Source organism: Cavia porcellus, unplaced genomic scaffold (assembly GCF_034190915.1).
Source record: "Cavia porcellus strain 051 isolate PalLab524CR breed Dunkin Hartley unplaced genomic scaffold, mCavPor4.1 scaffold_17, whole genome shotgun sequence".
Classification (NCBI taxonomy): domain Eukaryota; kingdom Metazoa; phylum Chordata; class Mammalia; order Rodentia; family Caviidae; genus Cavia; species Cavia porcellus.
The window spans coordinates 64710810-64736766 of NW_026947500.1; the positions used below are offsets into that span (position 1 = coordinate 64710810).

The 25957-nt window shown below is 59.0% G+C and overlaps 1 protein-coding gene and 1 long non-coding RNA gene across 15 annotated transcripts in view; one reads left to right on the forward strand and one right to left on the reverse strand.

Annotated features, from left to right (window-relative positions):
• Positions 1 to 25957, reverse strand: part of Cacna1a (calcium voltage-gated channel subunit alpha1 A) — a 125324-nt gene that overhangs the window by 16374 nt on the left and 82993 nt on the right. For all 13 annotated transcript variants that reach the window (XM_063228449.1, XM_063228447.1, XM_063228451.1 and 10 more), the window contains exons 22-34: positions 25583 to 25712; positions 24974 to 25033; positions 24563 to 24669; positions 17880 to 17979; positions 16290 to 16450; positions 14284 to 14421; positions 12912 to 13113; positions 12044 to 12208; positions 9974 to 10084; positions 6787 to 6870; positions 1089 to 1205; positions 902 to 967; positions 675 to 790 (exon numbers count right to left, since the gene is read on the reverse strand). In XM_063228449.1, coding sequence (XP_063084519.1) covers positions 675 to 790; positions 902 to 967; positions 1089 to 1205; positions 6787 to 6870; positions 9974 to 10084; positions 12044 to 12208; positions 12912 to 13113; positions 14284 to 14421; positions 16290 to 16450; positions 17880 to 17979; positions 24563 to 24669; positions 24974 to 25033; positions 25583 to 25712 — 1557 coding nt within the window. The remainder of the gene's footprint in view (positions 1 to 674; positions 791 to 901; positions 968 to 1088; positions 1206 to 6786; positions 6871 to 9973; positions 10085 to 12043; positions 12209 to 12911; positions 13114 to 14283; positions 14422 to 16289; positions 16451 to 17879; positions 17980 to 24562; positions 24670 to 24973; positions 25034 to 25582; positions 25713 to 25957) is intronic.
• On the forward strand, positions 13297 to 16388 carry LOC134471014 (uncharacterized). Of its 2 annotated transcripts, XR_010040331.1 has the most exons (4): positions 13297 to 13548; positions 14854 to 15734; positions 15907 to 16017; positions 16217 to 16388. It is a non-coding gene; the product is annotated as an uncharacterized LOC134471014 (long non-coding RNA). The 2 variants fall into 2 exon arrangements; XR_010040330.1 differs by having other exon boundaries at positions 14854 to 16017.

Here is a 25957-nt window from a genome sequence, read left to right on the forward strand (position 1 = left end):
GGAGAGGCCTTAACATGTACCCAGGGTCCAGCAAAGGCCGAGCCCGCCAACCTGCATGACTACACCTCACAGCACGGTCAGCAAGTCAGAGATAATACCTGGAAAAGGCTCCTGCCCTGCCGGGTTTCCTGCGCCCCATCCCATCCCAAACCTTATCAGAGGAGCAAAGGGCTCTGGAACACTGATAGAGGGCTGGGGATTTAGCTCAGCGGCATAAGTACCTGCCTTGCAAGCAGGTCGTGAGTTCGATCCCCGGTACCGATAAAAATGAAAAAGACCAAAAAAAAAAAAAAAAAGAGCAGTGGGTGACTCTGTGCAGACCCTGGGTAGACATGGAACACTGATAGAAATTTAGATGAGCTCTGACCAGAAGGGGAGGACAAGGACATGCCCACTGTGAAACCACGCCCCAGAACAGACCAATAAAACCACACCCACAGGAACGGGCAAATGAAACCACGCCCACCGAGAAATAAGCCAATGAAGCCACACACAGAACAGACCCACAAAGCCACGCCCACGTATAAACGGACAAATCCCACCGGGACGGTGGAAGCCACGCCCACCAGAATAAGCCAACGAAGCCACGCTACCGAATAGCCCAATAGCCATACCCAAAGAACACTCATGAAGCCACGCCCATCAGACAGGCTTGTGAAGCCACGCCCCCTCACCGGAAGAGCAGCATGAGGGCCTGGAAGAAGGTCCGGAAGTTGTTGTGCTCGGTGATTTGGAACTCATCCTCATCACTGTCTTCGTCCTCTACATCTATGCCAATGTTGCCAAACACCTAGGGAGGCGGAGGATGACGCCCAGACAGCCACGCCCCTACACCCGGGCCTCCCCGAAGCGTGGCTGCATCCCGACGGCCCTCCCTAGTGGTCCTGGGGTGCGACCTCACCTGCATGCCGATGATGGCATAGATGAAGAAGAGCATGGCGATGAGCAGACAGACGTAGGGCAGGGCCTGGCGGGCGGAGGACGGCGGTGAGGCGGCAGCCGGGCTCCCTCCTTCGGCCCGGCCAGCGCAGACCGGTCCTGGGGGCTGGCGGGCACTCCGGGGGCACGACCTCAGGCAAGGCACTCACCTTGAAGGACTGCACGAAGGTCCAGAGGAGGATGCGGATGGTGTAGCCCTGCCGCAGGAGCTTGATGAGCCGGGCAGCCCGGAAGAGGCGCAGGAAGCTCAGGTTGATGAAGTTGTTCTGGGGAGACGGGAGCAGAGGGGTGACTGTGCGCCCACCCGAGGGGCGCAGACTGTCACCACGCACAGAGCCCTACATGAAGCCAACCAACAGGAAAAAGCCAGCCAGACCCCAAATAAGGAGGGAGAGGAGGGAAAGCAGTAGTAATGCAAATGGAGTGGAGGGAAAACTGGGTAAAAGGGAGCAGAGGGGCGAGAGGGGGACGGGGGGACGGAGAAGAGGCGACACCTCAAAAGCACAACCTTCCTGCCAGCCCCACCCACGCAGGACGGGGGAGAGAGAGGGACAGGAGAAAGAAACGGGGGCAGGGGCCGAGGGAGAAGTAACAAAAGAACGAGGAAAAGAAAATACATCCGAATCATCCAATCAGGAAAAATCACGATGGTTTTGTTTGTCCCAATAACCAAATGCACTGAGACAAGGACACGAGCAGGCCACACTGCAGGACCCATCACGGGGCACAGGCACGGACGGGGCGGCGGGGTGGGAGCAGCACCAGGCCTTGGGCGCGTGCAGTGCCGAGGGCATGTTACGCTCCGAGCCAGAAATGCATCTGCCCGGGACTCACCGGGCACGGCCTGCCCTGCCCTGCCGAGCTGCCCACCCGCTCCTGCCCGCCCTGACCTCGCTCCAGGGGAGAGGCGGAGACCATCTTTTCTTACCCCCTTGGCGAGCGGGAGTGGGGAGGACGGGAGGGAGCTGGGGCGTTCGGCTGCAGGGTGAGTCCTCGCTGCCCGCTGAGTCGGAGAAGATGCATTTGGGACCCTTTCCCCCCTCTCAGGGATGGCTTCTCAGCTTCTGGGACTGGGTGGAGTATCACGGGACCAGGCCTGCGGAAGCAGGAAGCACTCAGCCCCCGCGGCAGGCGGGCGGGCGAGCTGGGGATCAGCCCTGGCCCACCGAGGGGCGCAGCTGGGGGACAGGTGGGGCCGTCCCTGCACCCAGGACCACCCTGAGCGGCCCCTGGCTCTGCTCTGAACCCCGCTTTCTAGCCACTGCCTCTGTGTCCTCCCTCCTGAGCCAGAACCCAGCTGGAGACAGCCCCGGGGCTCTGGGGCACCCTGGCAGCAGGTGCCAGGTGGGGCGTGACTCGCGGCGCCCCGATGTGGCCAATGAAGCTCATTAGTTGGGCCTGAACAGTCTTTAAAAAATGAAAACTAGCCGGGCGTGGTGGCGCACCTGTCACCCAGCACTGGGGAAGCTGAGGCAGGAGGCTTGAGACCAGTGTGGGCTACAAAGTGAGCTCAAGGCTACATAAGGAGACCCTGTCTCAAAGACCAAAAAAAAGAAAAGAAAAAAAAGTTCGCATTAGACAAAAATCAGGATCTGGCCTCCTGGCACCCAGGCCTCAGATGGCTTTCCCCTGGAAGCAGGTGGCACGCTGTCCAGTCCCCCAAGGTCCCCTGGAAATGACATCTGCTTTCCTGGGGGCATCCTGCTGGTGTCTGCTTGACCCCTGCAAAGGCACTTGAGTGCCCAGTGCAGGGCGGAGCTGGGAGCCGGAAGTGTGCATCCAGCGTCCAGCAGGCTGAAGGTGGGCCCCCGGTAGGCGGGGCCTTGACTGGACTCTGGCGAGAGGAGACTGAACCCTGCTGGCCCTCTTCCCCTGAAGGCACAGTGACCGCATGGGGCCTCTTGACCACAGCTGCCCCCATGGGTTCTGTGGGCTGCCTTTCCCCTGGGGTCTCCCGGCAGGCTTCCTGCCCTGGGCTGGGCCCTGAGCTAGCTCTGGCCTGCAGCTGAGAGACAAGGACAGGAGCCTGAGGCTAGTGTCCTCTGGCCGACGTCGGTAGACATCAGGGTGACAGAGTGTTGAGAGGGTCCGCACCCTGGATGCTCTGGCCCCAGTCAAGTGCCAAGTGCCTGGCACAAACCCCCAAACCTGCTTCAGCCCTGCCTGGCACCTGGCTCAGCCTGGGGGTGGGCCAACGGCCCAGGAGTCTCAACACCCTCCCGCGCACCCTGAGTACAGCCATCCCTTCTGCAGGGTGGACCATAACATGTGGCTCGGTGGGCATGCACAGGCGAGGTCCTGGAGCAACCTGGGGGTGCGGCTGCCATTACGCAGAAGCAGCAGGGGTCTGGCGGGGTGTGCAGAGAGCATGCTGGGGGTGGGGAGACACACGAGGGTGGGGTAGGGAGACGGAGAGGCGGGGTGGGGAGTGGGGGTCCTCCTCCCTCCAGGGTCTGCACTGTGACACCTGTTAGGCTCCCTATGTCTCCCCCTTGGGGTCCTATGCTCAGTGACACCCCAGGGCGGTGCCTCAGGGCACCCGAGTGGGTGCAAACCCTGTCCTTTTGGATCCCAGGCCCACGCTCCTGACCCCGACCTGCCTGCCTGAGGCAAGGACACTTGCACTCACCTCATCCACCCAGCCCTAGCCGGTCCCGCCTGTCAGCCAGACCGGGGATCCCAGGTGCCTTATCCCACCCGCACCAGGTCCTAGGGCAGCTCTGGCCCCTACGGCCTTGCCCTCTTGCTGGCTCTCCGGTGCTGAGCAGCTGTGGCGACCTCCTCTGACCATACTCCTCCCGGGGCCACCCCTACATCAAACCTGCTTCTGCCTTCTCAGAGTCAGCCTTCCTCTGCTCGCTGGGCTCTGGTCAGAGCTCCAGCATACTCCTGCCCCAGGGCCTTTGCACACGGTGCTCTGGCATCTGGAGGGTCCTTTGCTCCCTCTCCATCTTGTTAATGCCGCTCGCTCTTTAGCTTGCAGCACAGCTACAATCCTGAGTGGAGCCCAGTGGCTGTCACACCCGTGCCTGCCTCCTTGTGGACTGGGCGGGGCAGTGACATGGCTGCCTTTGCCTGCCACTTTACCATGGGACCAAAGACAGCCTCCCAAGTTGTTGGGGGCGCCAGGTGTGTGTGTACTGCCCTCTGGAAGGAGCCCTTTGCAGAGAGGCCAGTTTGGGGCCTGGACAGAAGCTGCTGGTGGCAGGCAGGGGACAGGCAGGGTGGTAGGGCCCGGAAAGGAGACGTGTGTAAGGATGTGGGTGTGATGTGTGGGGCAACAGGTGTGTCAGAGAGGACACGAGGGAGGGAAGAGACAGAGAGACAGAGACAGAGGGGCGGGGAGGAGGCCGGGTCTGCCTGGCCCCAGCACGAGCGGTGCCTGTGGGGCACCTGGCCCTCCAGTACTGGTCAGGACACCCGCCCACCGGGAAGACTGCACCCTGTCTGCTGCAAAAACCCAGACCTACAAACCCGATAAACATCACCAGCGGCGACAGCGGTTTGGGGACAGAAGGGGAGAGGCGGACGGAGAGATAGACAGGGAGGGACGTAGGGACAGACGGACGGATGGATGGAAGGGCAGGCAGGGCTCGGCCGCAGGAATCAGCAGCTGGAAAGCCAAGAGGGTCATGCCACAGATGCAGGGGCGTCCACAGTGGATGTAGGGCATTTAGACTTCAGAAAGAAGTAAGACCAACCGGATTCTAGATGCGGATGTTGGAGATGGAGGGGGCAGGCGGGCGGGCAGGGGCGGTGGGGGAGGCGGTCAGCGTTTTTAGGTTGATTTGTAACCAGTGCCAAAAAACCCATGGGTTTCGGTTCCCGGGCGGGGAGCGGGGGTGGTGGCGGTGGCGGTGGGTTGGGAGGTACAGTCATTGGTGCATGAGGACATAGACCACGCCATGGATGAACAAATGGGTTTCACAGTGCATTTTGATTGGATGAGTTTTCAGACGGCGTTGCACCAATGTTTAAACAGCGGGCATGGAAAGAGACAAGAAACACAGTCATTACCCACTGCGCGGGACAGACCGGCCCGCCCTCCCGTGCCCTCCTGGGGCCCCTGCTGCCCAGCGAGCTCCTGCCTCAGAGCCAGGCCTTACCTGGGAGGCAGAGAGGGCCCCAGGCCGCCAGGCGCCAGCCCACCTGCGGGCTCTCCCTGATGGGCTAATTCGGGGCAGCTGCAAAGCCGCCCCGGGCACGCACAGCAGCACGAGAACAACCACCTGGGACTGCTGCCACCTGGCAGGTTCTGTGCCAAGCACGTCACAGAGACTGCACTTTGGTTTATTTTGAGTTTTATTTTGCAGTATGGAGAATGGTAACTATGGACTCCATGCTCAGCTATGGCCTCTGTCTCTTTCCTCTGGCTTTTTTTTTTTTTTTTTTTTGAGACAGGATCTTGCTATGCATTCACGCTGTGCCTGCCCTCACTATGGAGTGCAGACTGGCCCTGAACTCAGTGATTCTCCTGCCTCAGCCTCCTGAGTGCTGGGGTCACAGATGTGCACCCTGTGCCTGGCTTGATGGCTCTTATTTATAAGAAAATGCTGCTGTCTCCCTCCCTGCAGCACTGGTCCTGGGGTGGGGTGTGGTGTCTCTCTGTCTTGCTCGTGACCGCCTGCAGGAGTGAGTGTCTGCACCCAGCTGAGGTCCCTGGGCTTCAAGAAGGGGGAAGAGCTATCCGGGATCAGGCAGGCGCCAGGGCCTGCTCCTCACTCTCCTCCCTTCCCCGTGCAGGCTGGATCTCTCCTCCCTCAGAGGTTTCTAACACCTTCTTCCCCTGCCTGCTGAGGGCTGAGCACTCCTCTCAACCCTGGGGCACGGGAGCACTGGCCTGAGGTTGCTGTGGCCAGGTCCCCCCACTACAGCCCGCGGCCCGGCCTCCCTGGAAACGCAGCCCAGACCCCGGGCCGGGGCCGCTCTGCTGGGCGGCCTGCAGAGGGCAGCTTGGGGCTCCAGGGTCAGAATATGGCCAGGGCAGCAGGTATTGGACACCTGGACCTCAGGGCGCCTCCCCAAGCCTCCCAGGGTCCACTCTGCTGGGGTCTACCCGGGGCGCTGGAGGCTGCTGCACAAGGGCCCTGGGCTTGGACCCCAACCTCAGGCAGGATCTCCGGCCTCCCCTGGGTTGCTTGGTCAGCAGGATGGCAGGAGATGGGGGTGGCAGGTGCCTCTCCCTCCTGCTCTGTGCGGTGCTGGCTCTGGGCTCCCACCTGGCCGGGAAGGACCTGGCTGCCTCCCAGTGGGAGTCTTGGGGTTCCGAGCCTGCCCACCTTCCAGGAAACTTATTTTGTCTGTGTGGTCCTGGGGATTGAACCCAGGGCCTTGGCACTAAGCTATGCCTTCAGCCCTTTTAAACTTTTTAAATTTTGAAATGGGGTTTCCCTAAGTGGCTAAGCTGCCTGGACTGGGCTCACGCCTGAAATCTTCCTGCCTCAGCCTCCTAGGGCACATGCCGGCCTGAAGGAACCCTCAGGTACTGCCGGGAGGCCCTTGCAGGAAGCCAGTCCATGTGACGTGCATGGCACAGCACCCTAAGGCAACCAAGGGCCCCAACTCAGCAGCTCCTATTAGGATCCTGTGTACCCACCCAGGCCCTGGCCTTCTGCCCTGGGGGACCTCCCAGCCTCCTCTCATCTCCCCAAGCACAGGGTCTGGGACAGGACTTCTGGAGCCCAGGAAATGGGGTGACCCCTGCCTCTGTGCGCCTCAGTGCAAACCTGCATTGCTGACCCACAGCCAGAGGCAGGGACGTCACCGCCCCTCCGCGCCCTCCACCCCCCCATCAGGGGCTCCGTCCCATCCCACACCCACCCAGCCCCAGGCCGGTGGGAGACTCACCCCAAACTCCGTCACCAGGATGTCTGTGATGCTGCCCAGCACCGTCACGAAGTCAAAGATGTTCCAGGCATCTCGGAAATAGTTCTGGAACGGGGACCCACAGGACAGGGTTGCCAGCACAGGGCACAGCCTGGGCCTGGCTCAGGGCCCCCAGGGCACTGTACTCGCCATTTAGACACAGGAGTGGCTATTGGGGTGGCTGCTTCCCACCCCTCAGCCCCCAAACCCGCTTTTTTTCAGACAGGGTCTCACTGTGTAGTTCAGGCTGGCCTCAAACTCCCAGTGATTCTCCTGCCTCAGCCTCCCTAATGCTAGGAATACAGGTGTGCACCACCGTAGCCAGCTGCCCCCAGCCTTTTTATTTTGGGACAGAGTCTTGCTAAGTAGCCACCTTGTCAGGCTGATCTTCCTGCCTCAACCTCCCAGTGTGCTGGGATTCCAGGTACATAGCACCAGGCCCTCCTGGCTCCTCTGTATCATTTACTCCAGACAGGTGGGGCCTTGGGGCTGCCGTGAGCAGAGGTAGTGTGGTCAGTTCCTGGCCAGCAAGACACTTGTCACAATTCCTCAGAGCAGGACCAAATAGGAACCACTCTGGGGTCTGAGGAGCAAAAACCTCCTCACTCCACAAAGTGTAAGAAGCCCCCCAAAAGAAGAGAAGACCCTTTGCCCATGGAGGCCACTGCGATGCAGGTGTGCTTGTTACTACAGCTGAACTTGGTCTTTCCTGACTGATACACCCTGGGTCAGCGCTGGCTGAATGCTGGGACCCCTGCATCTCTGCTGTTATAATCCTGACATAGCCGGTGCTCTCTGGTGAAAGTCACAGTTCCCAGTACTCCGAAAGCTCCCCGCTCCCCTCAACCCAGTGTAGCAGTGGTAACACTTTGTTCCTTTGGAGGGGACCCTGCTCTGACCTCTGAGTCCACTCCTAGCAGTATCCTACCTGAAGCTAAGAATCAAGGTAGAACACAGGGTGGCCCTGTCCCGGGCCTCAGTGGGTCACATGGAGAACATAGTCCCCAGGACCCTCACAGGGCGGTCAGGGCTGGGTCTTGGCTTCAGGGCCCGGCTGCTGCCCTGTCAGACCCTGGGCAGCTGTCCTGCTTCCCTGCTCCTGCTCTTCTTCCGTGCTCCCCTCCTGTCCTTCTTGGGGTCTTTTCCCAGATAGATCCTTTATCCTTGTCTCAGGCTCTGCTTTTGAGGAACAGCACTAGGTGCTAGGAACCATCTAGGTGTCTGTACAGAGACCTTGCGCCCGGGGCTGAAGTTTCCTTCTGGACCCTGAATGCTATATGGAGTTATCTGGGGCTTCCTCTAGAATGGAGTGGGGGTGATCTGTGCAGACTCCTGCAGAAGCAGCAGGGAGATGGAACCTCAGTCCCCAGCAGAAGAATCACCTCCCCAGTGGGAGAATGAAACGACAGCACGCCCAGCTCCCCTCTGTCCTGGGGGCCAGGGACTGGGTCTCCCCATCCTGTGCAGGGAGGCCAAGCAGCTGGTCCAGGTCACATAGCTAGAATGGGGCGGAGGCAGGATTAGAACCCAGGACCAGTGCACAGGAAGCTGGTTCCTCCCCATCCATGTTTGGGGCTACACCCAGCGTCAGGTGGCCGAGGGTGTCCTCTCCACTGCCGAGCACTGTCCCTGTCCTGATGGGGACATCTCCTTTGACCCGTGGTGCTAAGTGCCAGGCCCGACAGCCCTGGGGGTCCCTGGCGTCTCCCAGGAATCCTCATTAAAAGCTTCTTCTTTTCTTCTTCCTTCTCTTCATGGCGACTGGATGCACTGAGCTACGCTGCCAGCCCTTTCTTACTGCTGACAGGGGTCGCTAAGTTGCACAGGGCGGCCTCATACGACGCTCCTGCCTCAGCCTCCCACAACGCTGGGTTTACAGATGTGCGTCGCCTTGCCCAGTTTTTTTCTTTTCTCTCCCCCTTGCCCATTCCTTTCTTCTTCTTCCTCTTTTCTCTGCCCTTTCTTTCTTCCCTCTCTTTTCCTCTCCTTCCTCTGCCTCTGTTTCTCCCTCCATCCCTCCCTTCCTTTTTTGTATTTTTTGACCTCCCTTGGTCATCTTGAAAGACTTTCTCAGAGTAACGCTGGTAAATCCATAAAACAGCCACCACTTTTGCCCCTGATTGACATGTTTTGAAATTTTTTTCCTCTTTGAAATAAAATGGTTTTGAGAAAAAAAATAGCCAGAATCAGAACAACTGTTCTTACGGATACACTTCTCCAAAAAGAAAAAAAAAAATGGTAAAAAGTGCTCCTTTAACACTTGGTACACCTCATTAATACACTGAGTCGAAAGTTCTAGGTGTGGGTTGCATGGCGAGCAGCATTTTGAAACAGTCGTGAGCATAACTGAGAACCAAAGGTTCCCGCAACACATCACACACTGAGTTTTATACTCGGGACATGCACCACACTGATGACACAGTGCAGGTTTTGTTATCTACTGCTGCGCTCTGGATAAATGTCTCCCAAAGGTCCACGCATTCAAGACTTCAATCCCAGTCCGTGGCACTACAGGGAGTGGTGGGACCTTTAAGAGGCGGGTCCTAGCGGGAGGAAGTCCGGTTGTGGGGGCGTGGCCTCCAGGGAGCCAATCAGGATTGCCCTGGCTGCTTCCTGTCCAACTCTGCTCTACCCTAAAGCTCTGCCCACTCCAGGCCCAAATGCCATGACGCAGTGAAACAGCCATGGAAAGCAATTCTGCACACCAGCCTTGGAGATGAAAGGAGATGTTTCACTTAGGTGAGGGGCTGGTGAAAGGTGAAGATGGGAATTTTCTTCCCGTCTCATTCCTGGGCTCACATCGCCCCACCTTCGGCCGCAGGTCCCATCCTCTTGGGGGCAGAAGTTTTAGGTTAAGACCCTTGGATCGCTGGGGGTGAAACTAAGCTAGTGGCTCAGAGCCTGGATCTGACCGGGACAGACGGCTTCGCCGGGATCCACACATGGCCAGCACGCAGGGCCCTGCGAAGGGTGCATTGGTGCTGGGATTTGGGGTTCAGGCTTCCTATCGCTAACAAGATAAACTACCACTACTCTCCCCCAGGATCCTTCGGAAGAAGAGGAGGAACCGCCTGGGAGCACTGGGGTGCTGAAGCAGGGTCCGTGGCCCCAAGAGCAGCCCAAGTCCAGCGCCCTGGCTTCCCGCGGCCGCACTCCAGCCTGTACTCACCAGGATCCCGAAGGCCAGGACCTTGAGCACACACTCCAGCGAGAACAGGGAGGTGAAGACAATGTTGAACACCCTCAGGGCGTTTTCATAAGCCACTGAGGCCCCGTAGAACTGGAAAGGTAGGGGGAGGAAGAGAGGGTGGCAGGGTCAGCCCAGGAAGCCAGCCGCTGGTGTCCTTCCCTGAGGATACCAGGAGCAGAACTGCGCCAGGGGTGACACCTTGGGTAAGCCCAGATCTTCCCGAGTCTGGGGTGTCTTTTCATAGTCAAAATGAGAGAAGAAAACTGCCATTTGAGACAGGGTCTTGCTATGTAGTGCAAGCTGGCCTCAATGACCCTCCTGTCTCAGCCTCTCAGCAGGCTGGGATGACAGGCATGCGACCCTACACCCGGTATCCCTCCTGCCTCAGCCTCCAAACAAGCTGGGGTCCCATGCCTAGTCACCTGGCTGTTTGCTTCTGTGAAAGGGTTCAAAACAGTAACAGTGAAAAGGTAAAAAGAAAGCCACTTATGTATGCAGTAGTCCCACCTCATCTGTGGCTTCAGTTATCCGAGGTCCAAAAATATTAAATGGAAAATCCCAGAAATAACTAGTAAACTAAAAAAAAATTAGTAAGCTAAAAAAATTAATTAGTAAACTAAAAATCCCTCCAAAACCAAAAACTAAAACCAAAGGAAACAAGCCAAGCTTTCTCCCCCTGGAGATGATTCCACTGTACTGCTCAGCTTAGGCTCAAACTTCTGAGCTTAAGTGATCCTCCTGCCTCAGCCTCCCACATTTGGGACCACGGACAGGTGCCACTGCAGCCAGCTATCCTCCTAAGTTTCAGGTGACACCATCGTAGGAGACGGTCCTAACCTGTTCACAATTGATATTGGTTACTCTTGCCTTACATACTTTTTTTTTGTACTGGGGATCAAACTCATAACCTTGCGCTTGCCAGGCAGGCGCTTATGCTGCTGAGCCAAGCCCCGGCCGCCTTGCTTACTTGTTACAACTTATGGCTGGTGACAGAGCGTGGGCCCCACACGCTGAGCACCCTCTCTGCACCTTTTGGGCCCGACCTCTTGGACCCAAGCTGCACCCACACTTTGCTCTAATACATGTCAAGGGGGAGAGTGTGGGGGCTGTACCACCCCGGGCTCCACACCTATGGGTGTCTCGGGGCAGCTGCTCCATCGGAGGGAGCACACGGAGGGAGCCATCAGGAGCAAATGAGCACTGCCATCCTGACCTCAGCGCTAGGCGCTGTGGCACCAGTCTGCAATCCCAGCACTCTGGGAGGCTGAGGCAGGACAGGTACAAGTTGGAGCCTGAGCAGAGCCAGTTAGTGACTTAGGGGGACCCTGTCCCAAAATTTAAAAAAATTTTTAAAAAAAGCTTAGTGCAAAGGCTCTGGGGTTCAACCCCAGTATTGGAAGATAACTTTATATATGTGTGTATATATATGTATATTATATATATATTATATATGAACAGCTCCATGTATTAAGTGCTGAGAAAGTGCTGAGGGCCTGAGAGTTCTCATCTAATCTGCCCATTTTATTGACAGAGAAATTGAGGCCCCAGGACGTCACCAGGCTCTTGCGGGAGGTGAAACAGTGAGTTACATGGCAGAGTTGGACTTGAACGCAAGACTCCAAACCTCAGGGTTTGAGTTTTGGCCTTGGAGAGGCCCTGAGGCCTCCCCACTCCTCCGCCCTCCTTTCCTCCAGATTTTCCCTTCTCTTCGTTTCCTTTTCCTTTTTCCTTCTCTCCTCCCCAACCCATCCGTTAGCACTAGGGACTGAACCCAGGGGCTCTGCAATGAGCTCCCCCACAACCTGTTCTATTTTTTGAGACAGGCTGGACTTCACCTTGGGACCCTCCTGCCTCAGCCTCCTCCCCTGCTAGGGTGGCAGGCAGACCACTCGCATTCTGGTGGGGCATCTTTCTGCTCTGAGGTTCGTGGATTCAGCGCTGTGGCCCCAAGCGCGCTGGGGTTGGGGGAGCCCTGGGCCAAAGGCAACACTGCAATGTCACGCCTCCTGGGCCCGCCGGGGAGGCGCTGGGGGACGTGGTCCAGCTCACCTTCATCATCAGCACGATGGTATTGAGGGCGATCATGGCCATGATAGTGTACTCGAAGGGCGGCGACACCACGAACTGCCACATGCGGTACTGGAAGCTCTGCTTGTTCTGCGGCATGTGCCGGGTCAGCGGCTTGGCACTGATGGCAAAGTCGATGCAGGCTCTCTGGGGAGGGGACAGCGGCGTGACCACACCCTTCCCGCGACATAGCTCCGCCCCAGGACACGGCCCCACCCCTCGCACCGCTGGTGCCCATGGCTCTGCCCTTCCAGGCCAGTCCTCGGTGCGCATGGTGCGCATGCTCTGCAAGCTCAAAAGAGGGAGCCCCGGGGGGGGGGGTTGCGGGGGCACGCACGGCAGGCAGCTGAGGGGCTGAGCATGGCCTCCCTCTCCTGCTGAATGCCCTCCTGCCCTGCTCTTTCCCTTTTAGGGGGGTGGAGAGGTGGAGGTAGGCATCCCAGTCCTTCCCTGCGAGTCTTCTGCCCCGATCTGACAGGATGCAGGACATTGGCAGGTGTGAGCCACAGACTGGGCTCTGAGGGCTCTCAGAAAGGCGGCTGTGGCAGGCTTGGGACAGAATAACAGTGTCACAGGGAAGAGTTGGCCTGCGGTGCGAGAGCACTGGCCCCCGTGCCTGTGTGGGGATGCTTGTTACTAGGCATCCCTGGGCTGCACTGACCAATACACCTGCCAGGGGGCTCATGATTTTCCTCTGCAGACTTAGGGAGGGCCCCCCACAGACTGTGTCAGGGCCCTGGAAGTGGTTCCTGGGTTTGTGTATGTGTGTGTGTGTGTGTGTGTGTGTGTGTGTGTGTGTGTATGTGAGTTCCCGGTGCCTGTGGCCTCTGGAGGACACCAGAAGTAGCACCTCGTTCTTCTCCAGGCTGTACTCTTCCATCATCTTGTCCCCCTGCTCCTGGAAGGTGATGATGATCAAGGCCACGAAGATGTTGACAAAGAAAAAGGGGAAGACCACGAAGTAGACCACGTAGAAGATGGACATCTCCATGCGGTAGCCAGGGCTGGGGCCCTGGTTCTCGAAGGTGGCGTCCACGGAGTGCTTAAGGACCCTGTGGGGAGGAGGGGGGTCAAAGGGGCGAGGCGGGCAGAGGGGGCAGGACATGGGCAGAGGGCGGGGCAAAGGGCAGGTTGGGGGCAGGGCAGAGGGGAATTTGGAGAAAGGAGGAGGAGGGAGACAGGGAGCTGGTTGGTAACAGCGTTGGGCTGAATAGCCTGCCCTCTTCTGTGCCAAAAATAACGTCCAGCATTTCTCTTCCCAGCAGCCTCCTTGGACAAGCAATGGGCAGCCCCATCAGAGGGAAACTGAAGCTCAGCAATTGACAGGGAGCTGCCCACAGCGACCCTTTGGGATTTACAGCCTGGAGTGGGGCTCAGCAGGGGCAAAGGCGGGAGTGACAGGGCCTCTTGTGAGCCAGCGAATGAGCGCAGCTGCCCCGCAGCCTTGTGCGGCTGGCTGTACAGGCTGTGCACTGCCCAGGCAGGTGGTACGTATTCTGTTGGTGCCCCTCTGCTGGCACTGGGGTGGGTTTGCAGATCTGTGATGGGGATCGTGGGCAGGTTGCCTTCAAGAGCCATGTCTGAACGGAACTGTTTTCTGACAGCTGTAAGTGAAGCCTCTGGATGAGCACCCTGAAAATGTGCTCGGGGTGCCCAGGGTAGGGCAGCTGCAGGGTGGGCTGTAGGGCCCAGAGGCGGCGTGGGAAGCAGGCGTGCGTGTTTGCTGGGGGGAGGGAGGCATGCGCTGGGCCCCCTTGGCCGCAGCCCAGCTGTCCCCACTACCCGAGGAGGGTGCCCCGGACAGGAGGAGAGGGGACTGCCGTCCTGGGCCGAGCACAGGGTTCTCGCCATGCAAACTCTCTGGGTATTTAAACAATCAAAATGAATTTTAGGAAGTCCTTGCTGAATTAAATATGAAAGTTTTTGGGGTGGAGGTCCTAGGGTTTGAACCGAGAGATGTCTCACTGCTGAGCCACACCCCCCAGCCTTTTAAATTTTTAAGACAGGGTCCCACTAAGCCCTCCAGACCGACTGCCATCTTGAGACCCTTGTGCCTCAGCCTCTGAGCAGCTGGGATGACAGGCATGGGCTGTTCTGCCTGGCTCAGGGTGGTGGACAGAGACAGGTCCAGCCCTGGGCCCTGGTCTCCCCACCTGGTGAAGTGATGGCCCCTCCCCGCCCATCCGGAGCCCCTCCCGCCTCAGCCTCCCTGCGGGACTCACTGTGGCCAGCCTTCCCCCGTGGACACGGTGAACAGGGTCAGCAGGGCCCAGAGCACGTTGTCATAGTGGAACTCGTACTTCTTCCACTCCCGGTCCCGGGCCTTCACCTCGTTCTTCTCGTACAGGAGGTACTTGCCGCTGCCACACAGGACGGAGGCTGTCAGCCAGCAGGGTGGGGATGGGCGTCGGCCCGACTCAGGGCTCCAGGCCTGGACTTGTGGTCCCCCTGCCTCAGCTTCCCGAGCGGCTGGGATGAGGGGCGTGCTCCGCTGCACCTGGCTAGGGTCCTCCTGATTGCTAAGGACTGCAGCCCCTGCTGACTGCACAGTCACACTCGACACTAGCGACAGGGACAGCATGGCCAGGCCTGTCCCCTGGGGCTTTGCCTGTGGACACAGCCAGCCAGGGACTGACCATGTCCTCGGAAGGAAGATTGCATGGTACCAAAGGACCCTGCCGGGCAGATGCAGAGCTCTACCCGGCTTGCTTCTTGCCTAATATCTATAGTAACACTGCTCACGGCCTTCACATGGGTGAGATCTCTTTTCTTTTCTTTTTTTTTGGTGCCAGGAATCGAACTCGGGACCTTACGCTGGCGGGCAGGCGCTTGTGCCCCTGAGCTGTATCCTTGGCTGGTGTGTGTCACTGAGAGATGTTTAGAGGCAACAGCAGGCAGTGGGCAGGGTGAATGCCAACAGTGTGCCACTTTACCTACTTTAGAGTTTTGGACAGAGGGTCTCACTAAGTAACCCAGGCTGACCTTGAACTCATGGAGACCCTCCTGACTCAGTCTCCCAGGTGCTGGGACGACAGCTGTGGGCCACCATGCATGGTTATCGTGATTTTCAAAGCCTGGAGTACCCACTGAGCAGACTCTGGAATCAGCCCCCCACAGACCTGAGAACCAGTCATAGGGCTGACTGGAGATACAGGGTGACGGGAGGTCTGAAAGCCAGATCTCTCCCTGCTAACCCAGGGCCAGTTACAGCCCATGGGCCATGGCCGGGCCACCGACCATCTCTGCGGTCCCTATCTCCTGAGAACCATGCCCGTGTTTGAATTAGCTCAAAGCAAGTAACATACACTTTCATGACAAGCAACAAAATCCTACCAAATCCTAGTTTCAGGGGTTCTGGTTTGCGTTTTGTGAGATGGGGTCTCGGTATAGCTCAGATTTCAGCTTCCGGCCAGGCGTGGTGCCAAATGCCTGTAGTCTGAGCTGCTGTGGGGCCAAGGCAGGAAGATGCCAGGGGTCCAGGAGCTCGTCAGTAGCCGGGGCACATCATCTGACCCCAGCTGTTTTTCTAGGTGTTTAGTTTGCAGAAATGAAGTTTTACTGGAGTGAACCGTGCTGTTCATTGACCTAACACCTATAGCTAGTTCTGAGATGCACAGCAAACCTGGATGGCACAGACACGTGGGCTGCTGGGCCCTGGCGGAAAGAGCATGTGGTAAAGATGGGATTCATGTGGGAACCAGGCTGGCACTTTGCTCTCAGCACTGACGGCATTTGGCTGCCAGGGACGCTGGCCTGACTCAGGGCCCTGGGCATGATGCGTTAGGTGGGCACAGGGGCAGAAACGGCCTAAAATCTCAAAATATGAGCATTAAAATGCTTTGCAGGGCTGCGTCACTGGCCGGGCACCATGCATGCCAGGCCAGCAGTCACTACCCGGCTGTACCCCAGACTGATATTCTGAGAGCTGAAACCCTTCTGCCCAGGGATTGAGAAAGGTTGGTAAACGGGTACCCGTGCCCGGCAAGTGACAAGCTTCAGAGGAGGACCCGTGGGCCTGCATTACCATCCCTGGGGCTGGGTTTGGGAGGAGGCCCAGGATGTGCATTGATGCACCCAGGACACCCTGGAGACAAAAGGGCGCGCATCCCCTGCCTTGGTGGCGGCACAGGATCCAAACCCCCTTTCCTTCTGCAGGCCCAGGTGGCCGCCAGCGGTTCCCTCCTGCCCTCAGGCCTCATCCCCAGCCCACCAGGCGGAGAGCACCCACCGGCAGTCCTTCTCGAACTCCTTGGACTCGTCGGTACAGTGGAAGAACTTGCCCTTGAAGAGCTGCACGGCCACCACAGCGAAGATGAACATGAAGAGCATGTAGACGATGAGGATGTTAAAGACATTCTTGAGTGAGTTCACCACGCAGTCGAACACAGCCTGCGGGAGGCGGAGCCAGGTCTGCTTGAGGCGGAGCCCATGCTGGGCTTGGACTGGAGATCATCCTGCCTCAGCTTCCTGAACAGGCGGCCTGGAAGCCTGTGCCACCAAGCTGGGCACCCAAGGGACCCTGAGCCAAGGCCTCAACCAGCCTGGGATGGGAAACACTCGGGAAAACCACCGTATCTGCCCTGTGTAGGTGCCTCTCCCACGCTTGGTTCCGAGCTGAACAGGGTTAATGGCTTCCCCACCCTCACAGTGCGCTGGGAGCCCTACAAGCCCTACAGGAGCAGCGCTGGGCAAAATCCCAAAGCGCCCCCTCCTGCTGCCCCTGCTGAGTCCCCTGTCTGCCAGCTGAGGGGTGGGGAGCGCTCTGGACGTGAGGGGTACAGAGGCCGAGGGGTTCAGGCTGCTCCTTCCACGTGTGCTGGGGGCCCTCAGACCCATTGGGGGAGCCTGCCAGATGGCACCCTCCGCCCTCACCCAGAGGGGGACATCAGCGATCAAGAATTTCATTTTCTTTTCTTTTTGGTACTAGGGATTGAACTCACAACCTCCTGTTTGCCAGGGAGGCCCTTACGCTGCCTTTCTTTTCTAGAACTGGGGACTGAACCCAGGGCCTTTGCACTGAACTCCATCCTCAAGCCTTTTTTCTTATTTTGAGTCAGGCTCTTGTTAGGTTGCTAAGTTGCCCAGGCTAGGTTCAAACATGGGATCCTCCTGCCTTAGCCTCCCAGAGTGCTGGGATGACAGCGCCACCATGCCTGGCTTGCTCAGAAAGAGACTTTGGACAACACAGGAGCCCAGCACAGACCACCTGGTAACGGAATCATTCCTTGGTCCCTCTGCTCCTTTGCAGCAAGGCAGAAGTCTCTGTATTGGTTTTTAGTACTGGCAATCAAGCTCGGGACCTCGCACCTGCGCGGCAGACCCTGTGCCACTGGCTAAAGCCCGGCCCCGAGTCCTGCTTTCATGCTACTCTGTTAGTGCCTGACGTGGAACTTTCTCTGTCTTCTATGTTTTAGTTAACTATTTTGTCTCCCACTCCCCTCCTCTCTGTCACTTTCGCTCAGCCAAGCAAAACCAGGTGTCTGTGGCGTCTCTGTCCTGCGGCCCTCCTTGGTCAGCTTCTAGTAGCTTGTCATTTTCTTCCGAGAAGAGTTCATTTTTACCTTCTGTTCCCAGTGGGTTCTGGATTCATGTGGGGGATTTAAAAGAGGCTTTGAAAACCTTCTTTGAGACAAGGCTATATTGAACACACTGTGCCGCCCGGGCTGGCCCAGGGACCTGTTACCCTCCCGCCTCGGCCTCCTGAGCAGCTGGGATCTCAGGTGTGCACCGAGTGTACGTGACCTGTCACCCATGGGCAGGGAGCAACCTGCTCACCAGTGCAGGGGATTCCTGGACCCCCCTCCATCCCAAATCTCACCTTGAGCTTTGGCAGCCGCTTGATAGTCTTGAGGGGGCGCAGCACCCGGAGGACTCGGAGGGATTTGATGGTGTTGATATCTTTCCCTTTGCTGTTACCGCTGTGGAGCAATCAGGGTGGGGAGAAAGGGAGAGGGGGCACTGTCAGGCTGGGGCTGGGGGCCCCGCGGCCCCCCATCTCAGGTGAACCCCATCCTTCCTCCAGGAGCGCCTGGCTGCCGGGGCTTTGGGGGTTCTGGCTTCAGGGTGGGTTCGTCCCTTTCATGGGAGCCTCAGCCTGGCTGTGCAGCCCAGGCTGGCTTCACACTCCCCAAGACCCTCCTGCATCAGCTCCTGAGTGCTGAGATGTAGGATGACAGGCATGGGGCACTGTGCCTGGCTCAGGGTGGCCCCGCCTGCTGCCCACCCCGTGTCCCTGGCCATGATTTCCAGGAAACTTCTCAGCTTGGGCCTTGGGGGCTCCTGGGCTCTGGCCAGCGTTCCCCGTCTTTGTACAGGGCAGAGGCGCCAAGCCTGAACCAGCGGGGCGGGCAGCACCTGGGGTCCCTTCAGACATGGCCGTGGACCAGATGGGGGTGCCTCTGCCTCCAGGAGTCCCTCTGAGCCCTGAGGGGTGTCCCGACTCCCCATGTGCCCCTGGTGCCTGCACCTCACTTTCCTTCTCCACCTGTTTTTCCTCAGTGGCCAAGGCCTCGTGGACGGAGCAGGCTGCTGTCCCTCCAGAGCCCTGGGCTGAGTCCCCACGGAGCCCCACACACCCTCCCCCGCGTCCCCACCCTCACTCGCGGCCCTGTGCTGTGCAGAGCTGGGGAGACATTGAGGGCGCACCAAGAGGTGTCCACCACCTCTGACCCTGCAGGGACCCAGGACGGTGTCCCAGGGGCCCATCTGTCCCCGAGTCCTCTGCCCTTTGTGTCTGCAGAGCCATGAACAAAAACATCAGAAAATATCCTTAAAAACCCATTTGCCTTTTTCCCAGGTTCCTTCCTGGGGTTCATGACTCAGGAGGACTGGGTGTCAGTGGCGGGGCAGAGAGTGCCACAGGACCCGGCAGCCCCAGGACCTTGTTCATCTGTTTTGTGGGACAAGGTCTCACTGCGGAGCCAGGGCTGGCCCTCCTGCCTTAGCCTACCAAGTGCAGGGATGACAGGCGTATGCCACCGTGCCCAGCTCCGGTGTTTTCCTCAGAGCAGAAACAGCATGGCTGGGGTCTCTACTGCACCCTCCAGGCGCCCATGCACCCCCTTCTGCACCCCAGGACCTCCTGCCTGCTCGCGAGGGCTTTATAGTGGAACTCCAGTCCTGGCCCACTTTTATTTTTTTGGTACCGGGGATGGAACTCATGACCTCTCCCTTGCCAGGCAGATGCTTATGCTACTGAGCTACACCCCCGGCCCCCACTTTTGTTTCAAGGTGGGCTCTTGTTAACTTGCCAAGTGATCCAGGATGGTCTCGAGCGCAGATCCTCCTGCCTCAGCCTCCTAAGTGGCTGAGACTAAGGCTAAACTCTCCCGGCCCCAAGGATGGCTGCAGGAGCCGTCTGCGGGGAGACCCACTCCCTCCTCAAGAGGAGACCCAGGAGGGCCCCCCCCCCCCCGGCCATGAGAGGGACCTGCAGAGCAGGGTGCCACCTGTCCAGAAGCCTGAGGAGCAGCCAGCACCCCAGGCCTCGGCCGCTGCCCCTTCCTTGGGCCGCCTCCCCGCTCCCCACCCGGTAGGCTGGAGACCCTCCTGCCTCTGCTGGCCGCCCACCCCGCCCAGCTGTTTTTAGCTGGAGCTTCTGAGTCGCAGTGGCCATGAGGGCCACAAGCCCCTGGGTCCCCTCAGTCTCGGGGTGTTGGGGGGCAGGCTCCAGTCATTGTAAGCAACAGGACAGCTGCAGGACACAGGGCCACAGAGAGACCAGTGTGGACGCCAACGCATGGGGCACGAAGACGCACAGTGCGAGCGCGAGAGCGAGGACTTTACCGTGTGCTGCTCCTGGGGACGCCGCATCCGGGAGAGACAGGTCGGAAGCAGCCTCAGAGGAGAGAACACAGACACAGGGACAGCGCACAGGGCCCCTGCCACCGCCCCCCGTCCGGCTGGGAAGCCGGAGCCTGTTGGGTCCCTGGGAGGGCAGAGCTTCGGGCTGCGAGAGGACCTGGGTTTGAATCCTCCTCCTACCTCTCTGATCCCATCTGGGAAATGGGCATGTGGCGCCACACTCTGGCCGGTTGTAAGCTTGGCTTTGGCTTGACTCACTGCATTTTATTGTTTTATTTTTATTTATTTATTTTTTTTGTCTTTTTCATTGTTATCAGTACTGGGGATTGAACTCATGACTGCCTGCTTGCAAGGCAGGTGCTTATGCTGCTGAGCTAAGCCCCCAGCTCTATTGCTTTATTTTTTGAAACAGGGCCTCGCTCTGCATTTCAGGCTGGCCCTGAGCTCACTCTGCAGTCCAGGCTGGTCTCAAACTCACAGATATCCTCCTGCCTCAGCCTCCTGAGAGCTGGCGTGACAGGTGCCTGTGCCCAGCTGGCTCAGTTTTTACTGTTCCCAGTGCTGGGTGTGGGTCCCAGGGCCCATCACCTACCCAATTTCCCCACCAACTGTGTTCACACAGTTGAGATCGGAGGCTCCCGGGGTAGCTCACGCTGACTTCTGAACTTGCAATCATCCTGCCACAGCCTCGGGGAGCTAAGACGGACTGACCATGCCCTGGAGGGTTTCTTTATGGCTTAGCCCTGCAGTGCTGTCCAGGCTGCCCCAACCACCCAGGTGCCAGCTGGACGGCGACTCTGGGTGTCTCCTGCGAGTTCCATGAGCCTTGCTGCACTTGAGCTGATATCACCATGACGCCCATTTCCCAGAGGGGAAACCGAGGCCTGGAGGGGGAGCGACTTTCCCCAGGCCACGGGGCGTGGCAGTGGCAGGCTCAGGTTCAAACCCAGGTTCCAGGCCCTGCTCCTGCCGCTTCCACCTCTCCCCAGTCTCCCCTAAGGCTTCTAGGATGTGCAGCCCCGGGGTCAGGCGAGACCCAGATCTGGGCACAGCAGTGACAGCAGGTGATGGCTGTGGAATGGAGCGGATGGAGGGTCAGGACATGGACATGGAGTGGGACACAGAGTGGGGACACGGAGGGACACACACACACACACACACACACACACAGAATCCAGGCGAGTGGGGAGGACTGGCCTCGGCCACCCTGCACCTGCTAACCAGACCCATGTTCCTGTGCCTCAGTTTCCCCACCTGCAGACTGAGGGTGAACTGTAGGTGCAGAGGACACACATAAGGCCACTACTCCCCCCTCTGCCCACACCCACCGTGGTTTTCTGAGACAGGCTCACTGTAGCCCAGCACAGCCCATCTGGTATGTGTGTACATGCGTGTCTGTGTGCACCTGTACATGTGTGTGTCCACTGTCTGCTCTATGGCCAAATCTGCTTTCCCTGCAGCTTAGAGAAACTGAGGCACAGTGAGGCCAAGGGCCAGGGACACCCAGAGAGAAACCTGGTGCCTGCCGGGCCTGGGCGTGGGCTGGTGGGCAGCACCCATCTCTGTCTGTGGGGAGGGCTGGCGGTGGAAACGGCCGCTGCCAGGCTGCTCTGTCCTGGGCCGGGAGCTCAGGCAGCAGGTTGGGCTTGATCCAGGCACCTGGGCAGCAATGGGGGAGCAGCTGGAGTCCCTCAAATCCTAGTTCATGACCCTGCTCCAAAGCAGGTCCCCAAGTCCTTGTGAATTGGAGATTCAAACATTGTTTTCAAACAGGGTCTCTCGCTAAGCCGCTAAGCCGCCCAGGCTGGGCTGGATCTTGCGATCCTGCTGCCTCAGCCTCCCAGAGCACCGGATCCCAGGTGTGCACGCCCAGGTGTGACGTCCTGTATGACTCAATGCAGTCTGTCAAGGGCTCGTTGTTGTGTTACCTATGAAGAAAATGTGCCGTTTACGCCCAGGGGAGTACTACTCTGCCACAAAGGAGGCACAGGGAGGAAATGGAGGCACCTCACAGCCATAAGGGAGGTGAGACAGAGCAGGCACGGATGTTCACCACACAGCTTCCCTCAGCCCAGAAACCCAAATGTAAATCCGTTAAAGAGCCAGATGAAAGGCGGACGGAAGGCAAGGGGAGGCAGGCTGGCGCTGGAAGGGAGCGGTCGGGCAGTACCACGGCCTGGGGCATGGTCATCACACACCGTAAACCCCCCGGAATCGTCTAAACAGGGTGTTGCTGCAGGACACAGATGACGGCGGGTCCCCGCCTCAGGCATGGGGTCTAAAGGGGAACCAGCTGGCTGCACAGGCAGAACATTTTGTGACACAGGGGGCCTTTCTGCTCGGGAGTCTTGATGGCTGTTTTTGTGGGGCTGGGGACAGAAGCCTGGGGGCCTCACCCCAGCCACGCCCAGCCTATGAGGCGGGAGTTTGCTTTGAGGCTATGGGGCCAGGCTTTGGGAGTGGTGGTGCTGTCTGGGAGGCTAAGGCAGGAGGGTTTGAAGTCCCAGAGCAGCTAGGGCAACGTGGGAGACCCTGTCCCAAGATCAAAAACATAACAGGGCTGGGAATGGGGCTGGTGTTCAGTGCAAAGGCCTTGGGTTTGAGCCCCAGCACCCAGCAAAACAAAGCAAAACAAAAAGTAAACATCAAAACCCGAAACCAAGCCAAGAACCCTAAAAACAAGCTGGTGGGGCCTCCAGAACCTGCCGGGAACTCAGCTCAGGGATCACAAGCTGGCTCCTGCCCTGCGGCTATGCCCTGCCCAAATCTAGGGTCCCTGCCGTAGCTGGGATGGAGCCAGGTGTGGGGGCCCTCAGGGGACTGCAGGTGACCTAGGCAGGCCTCAGGGCCCAGGGAGGCGGGTGCTGACTGTCCATCAGGGCACAGGGTCAGGGTGAGCAGGGAGAGGGGTCAGGCAGCAGGGGCTCAGGTCATCTCCTGAGCTAGGGTTGGGTTTTGGCTTCCAGAATTTAAACTTTCTCCACTCTCAGAAGGACCTGCTTAAGCAGGGACAGGGACCCGGGAGCTGCATCCTGAGATCCTCCCAAATGAACAGGCCAGGCGTGGTGTGCACACCACGCCATCCCAGCACTCAGCCGCAGAGGCGGGAGGGTCTCTGTGAGTTCTAGGCCAGACAGGGCCACCTATCGAGACCCTGCCTCAGGAATGAAGCAAAACCAACCACCCGGTGCCAGGATGCTGGGAGAAATACCATGTGTGTCTGCTGTTTATTTTACGCATCACTGAACTCCTCAGTTAAGTTGGGCCTTGGCCCCTTTCCCTTGCAGTCCAGGCTGGCCTCGAACTCCAGACCCTCTCAGGAGGACAGATGGGCTTGGCCATCGAGCCCAGAGCCCCTTTTTGTTAATTATCAGCGATCTATAAAATTCCTGTTCATGCCCTGTGTCAGTTGACCCACTGAGGTTTGCCCAAGCGGGGCTTGAACCTGAGATCCTCCTGCCTCAGCCTCCAGAGGGCGGGGTGACAGGCGTGCACACAGTGTCATTCTGATAAAGATGCCAAGCCCCTGATTTGCTGTCATTATTTACAAGTTCTTCAAACGCTGACGAACGACTCCAGGAGGAGGCTGGGGTGGAGAAGAAAGGGGCCAGTGGGGGAGGTAGGGGGTGGGGGGGTATTAGTCTGGGTGGAGTCGCAGTGCCAGCTGCCCATCGTGGGGCGTCCCCAGCTTTGCACCCTGAACACGGCCTGACTCCCCAGGACATACTGCTGAGCCTGTCACCTTCGGTCTGGGACAAAGGTCTCCACGGCGGGGACCGCTCCTCAGTCCTGGGCACCACTTCCAAAACGCCCAGAATCAGACCCTGCAAATGGCCACGCAGAAGTGAGGCCCCAGTGTGGAGCAGCTGAGAAGCCCTGCAGCTCCACCTGGAGACGGCTGCGGGAAGTGAGGCGCCATCTTGAACTGGAAGCTGCACTCCCGGATGCCATCTTGACATGGCTGCCTAACGCGGCCGCCATGTTGAGAGGACCCTTAGGAAATGACTTCTGGAGCCCATGGGTGTCATCACGGGGCGGATGCCCAGCTCAGGGCACCACCCTGAAATGGCGACTCAGGGATTTGGTGCCACTTGAAAGGGCTTCCCGGGGCTCAGGCGCCCTGTGGCCTGCCTGCTAAGCCCTCCATGCCATCTTGACATGGCCAGGGTAGAGCTCAGGGGCACAGTGCAAGCACCAAGTCCTAGATTCTTACTGCAAACAACAACGGCAACAAAAACAGACCCGAGATGGCCTTCCAGGAAGTTGGGGGCCATACTGGGTGTCTAGGATGCCGTGGGTGTCACCACGGAACAGCTATTCCACTTTTGGTACCATCTCCATGCCACCCCTACCACCAAGGCGCCACCCTAGAGCCACGTGAGGACAGGTGACCCTGAGGGGTAGAGTGATCAGGACTGGCTGGAGAGGGGGCGAGTATACCAGGCAGTGACGGGGGCCATGGTGACGGCCCAGCTGGGGCGGGAGGGGTTTTCATGCACACTCGCGTCCTGGGTGTCTTTCCAGGGGCTCCCAAAGGGACAGCAGGGCAGGGGCGTGGAGCAGGGATGAGATGTCCCGAAAGCGCCAGGCATGGCCGTGACGTGGTGGGGCCATGGCTGCCTGTCCCCCTGCACTCATGCACCCAGCATGGGGTCCTCCCAGGAACCCCTCCTCCGCACCCAGGGCCCTGGGACTTACGTGAAGGCAAAGGCCACCAGGGCCCCGCTGACCACGATGAAGTCCAGGATGTTCCAGAGGTCACGGAAGTAGGCACCCTGGTGCAGGACGAGCCCCAGGTCGATCATCTGTGGGCACAGCAGTAGCGCTGGGACCCCAAACCCGGGGCCACGAGCAGAACCCTTGGCATGAGGTGGGGTCTCCTTTGGCTGTGCCCCTCCAACAGGGTGGACCTGAGCACAGGCTCCAGGGCAGCACCTACCCACACTCAGCCCGTCCACCAGAAACTGTAAGTGTTTGTACGGGCACAGGACCCCGAGGCTTCACGCCGAGCTGCACCCCAGTGCTTCTTTAGTGTTTGCTAAGTTGCCCAGGCTGGACTCCTCTCTGCCACCCTCCTGCCTCAGCCTCCTGGGCTCTTCCCACATGTACCTTGATAACCATCTCGAAGGTAAAGACACCCGTGAAGACGTAGTCAAAGTACCGCAGCACCTGGGGGCACAGAGGGCAGAGGGTCGCAGGCTCCCGGGACCTGGCAGCCCCTCCGCCCTGGTGGCAACAGTGATGTCTGTGGACAGAGACCCCTCTCCTAAGGTGGGCCTGTGGGTTTGGATGCCTTTTATTTCGCCCAGCTCTGTGTGGACCGAGGGGCACTGGGGGCTGCACCCTGCTCGGCCAGGCCATCCTGTCCCAACGTCCTAGGCTCACGGCTGGGTGCCAGGTACCCAGGCTACGGGGACGATGGCGAGCCCTGTGCTCCCCAGGGTTTCAAGCCGCTGTGTCGGAGCCAAACAGCACCATCCCCCCTCCTCCCCTCTCCCATCCTGGGACCTCCACTTTGATGCCTAGTCACTACTTAGGTTTGGTGCCGGGGCTCAAACGCACGGCCTTGCGCTGGCCAGGCAGGTGCTGGCCCTTGATTTCTTGCTCCAAGCAGGGTCTCTGCCCCATCCCTGGGGTACCAGAAAGGCAGGTGGGCACCCAGGCCCGGTGCGGTCCTCCTGCTTCTCTCGCTGGCTGCGGGCGTGGCCCGGGACTCACGTTGTTGCGGGGCGCATTGGGCTGCACGGGGTCCTCCGCGGCCAGCGCGATGCTGCTCATGGCGATGACCACCAGGATGCACATCTCAAAGTAGCGCAGGTTCAGAATGTAATGGCACAGGCGGCGCAGGCTGCGGGATACAGGCGCTCAGTGTGTCTTCGTCTGGGGACCCAGGGGGCAGGCCTCCCGTCCCACCCGCCCACGGGTCCCCCGGGGTGCCCTGATGCCTAGGCCCCTGGTGCTCCTGTGCCATGCACAGCACGTCCTGAGGTCCGGACCCCTGACCCCGTGGGTGCAGGAAGTCTGCCCTTCCTCTTTCCTAAAACCACTGTGTGACCTGGGCTGTGTGACATACCCTCTCTGTGCCCTTAGTAA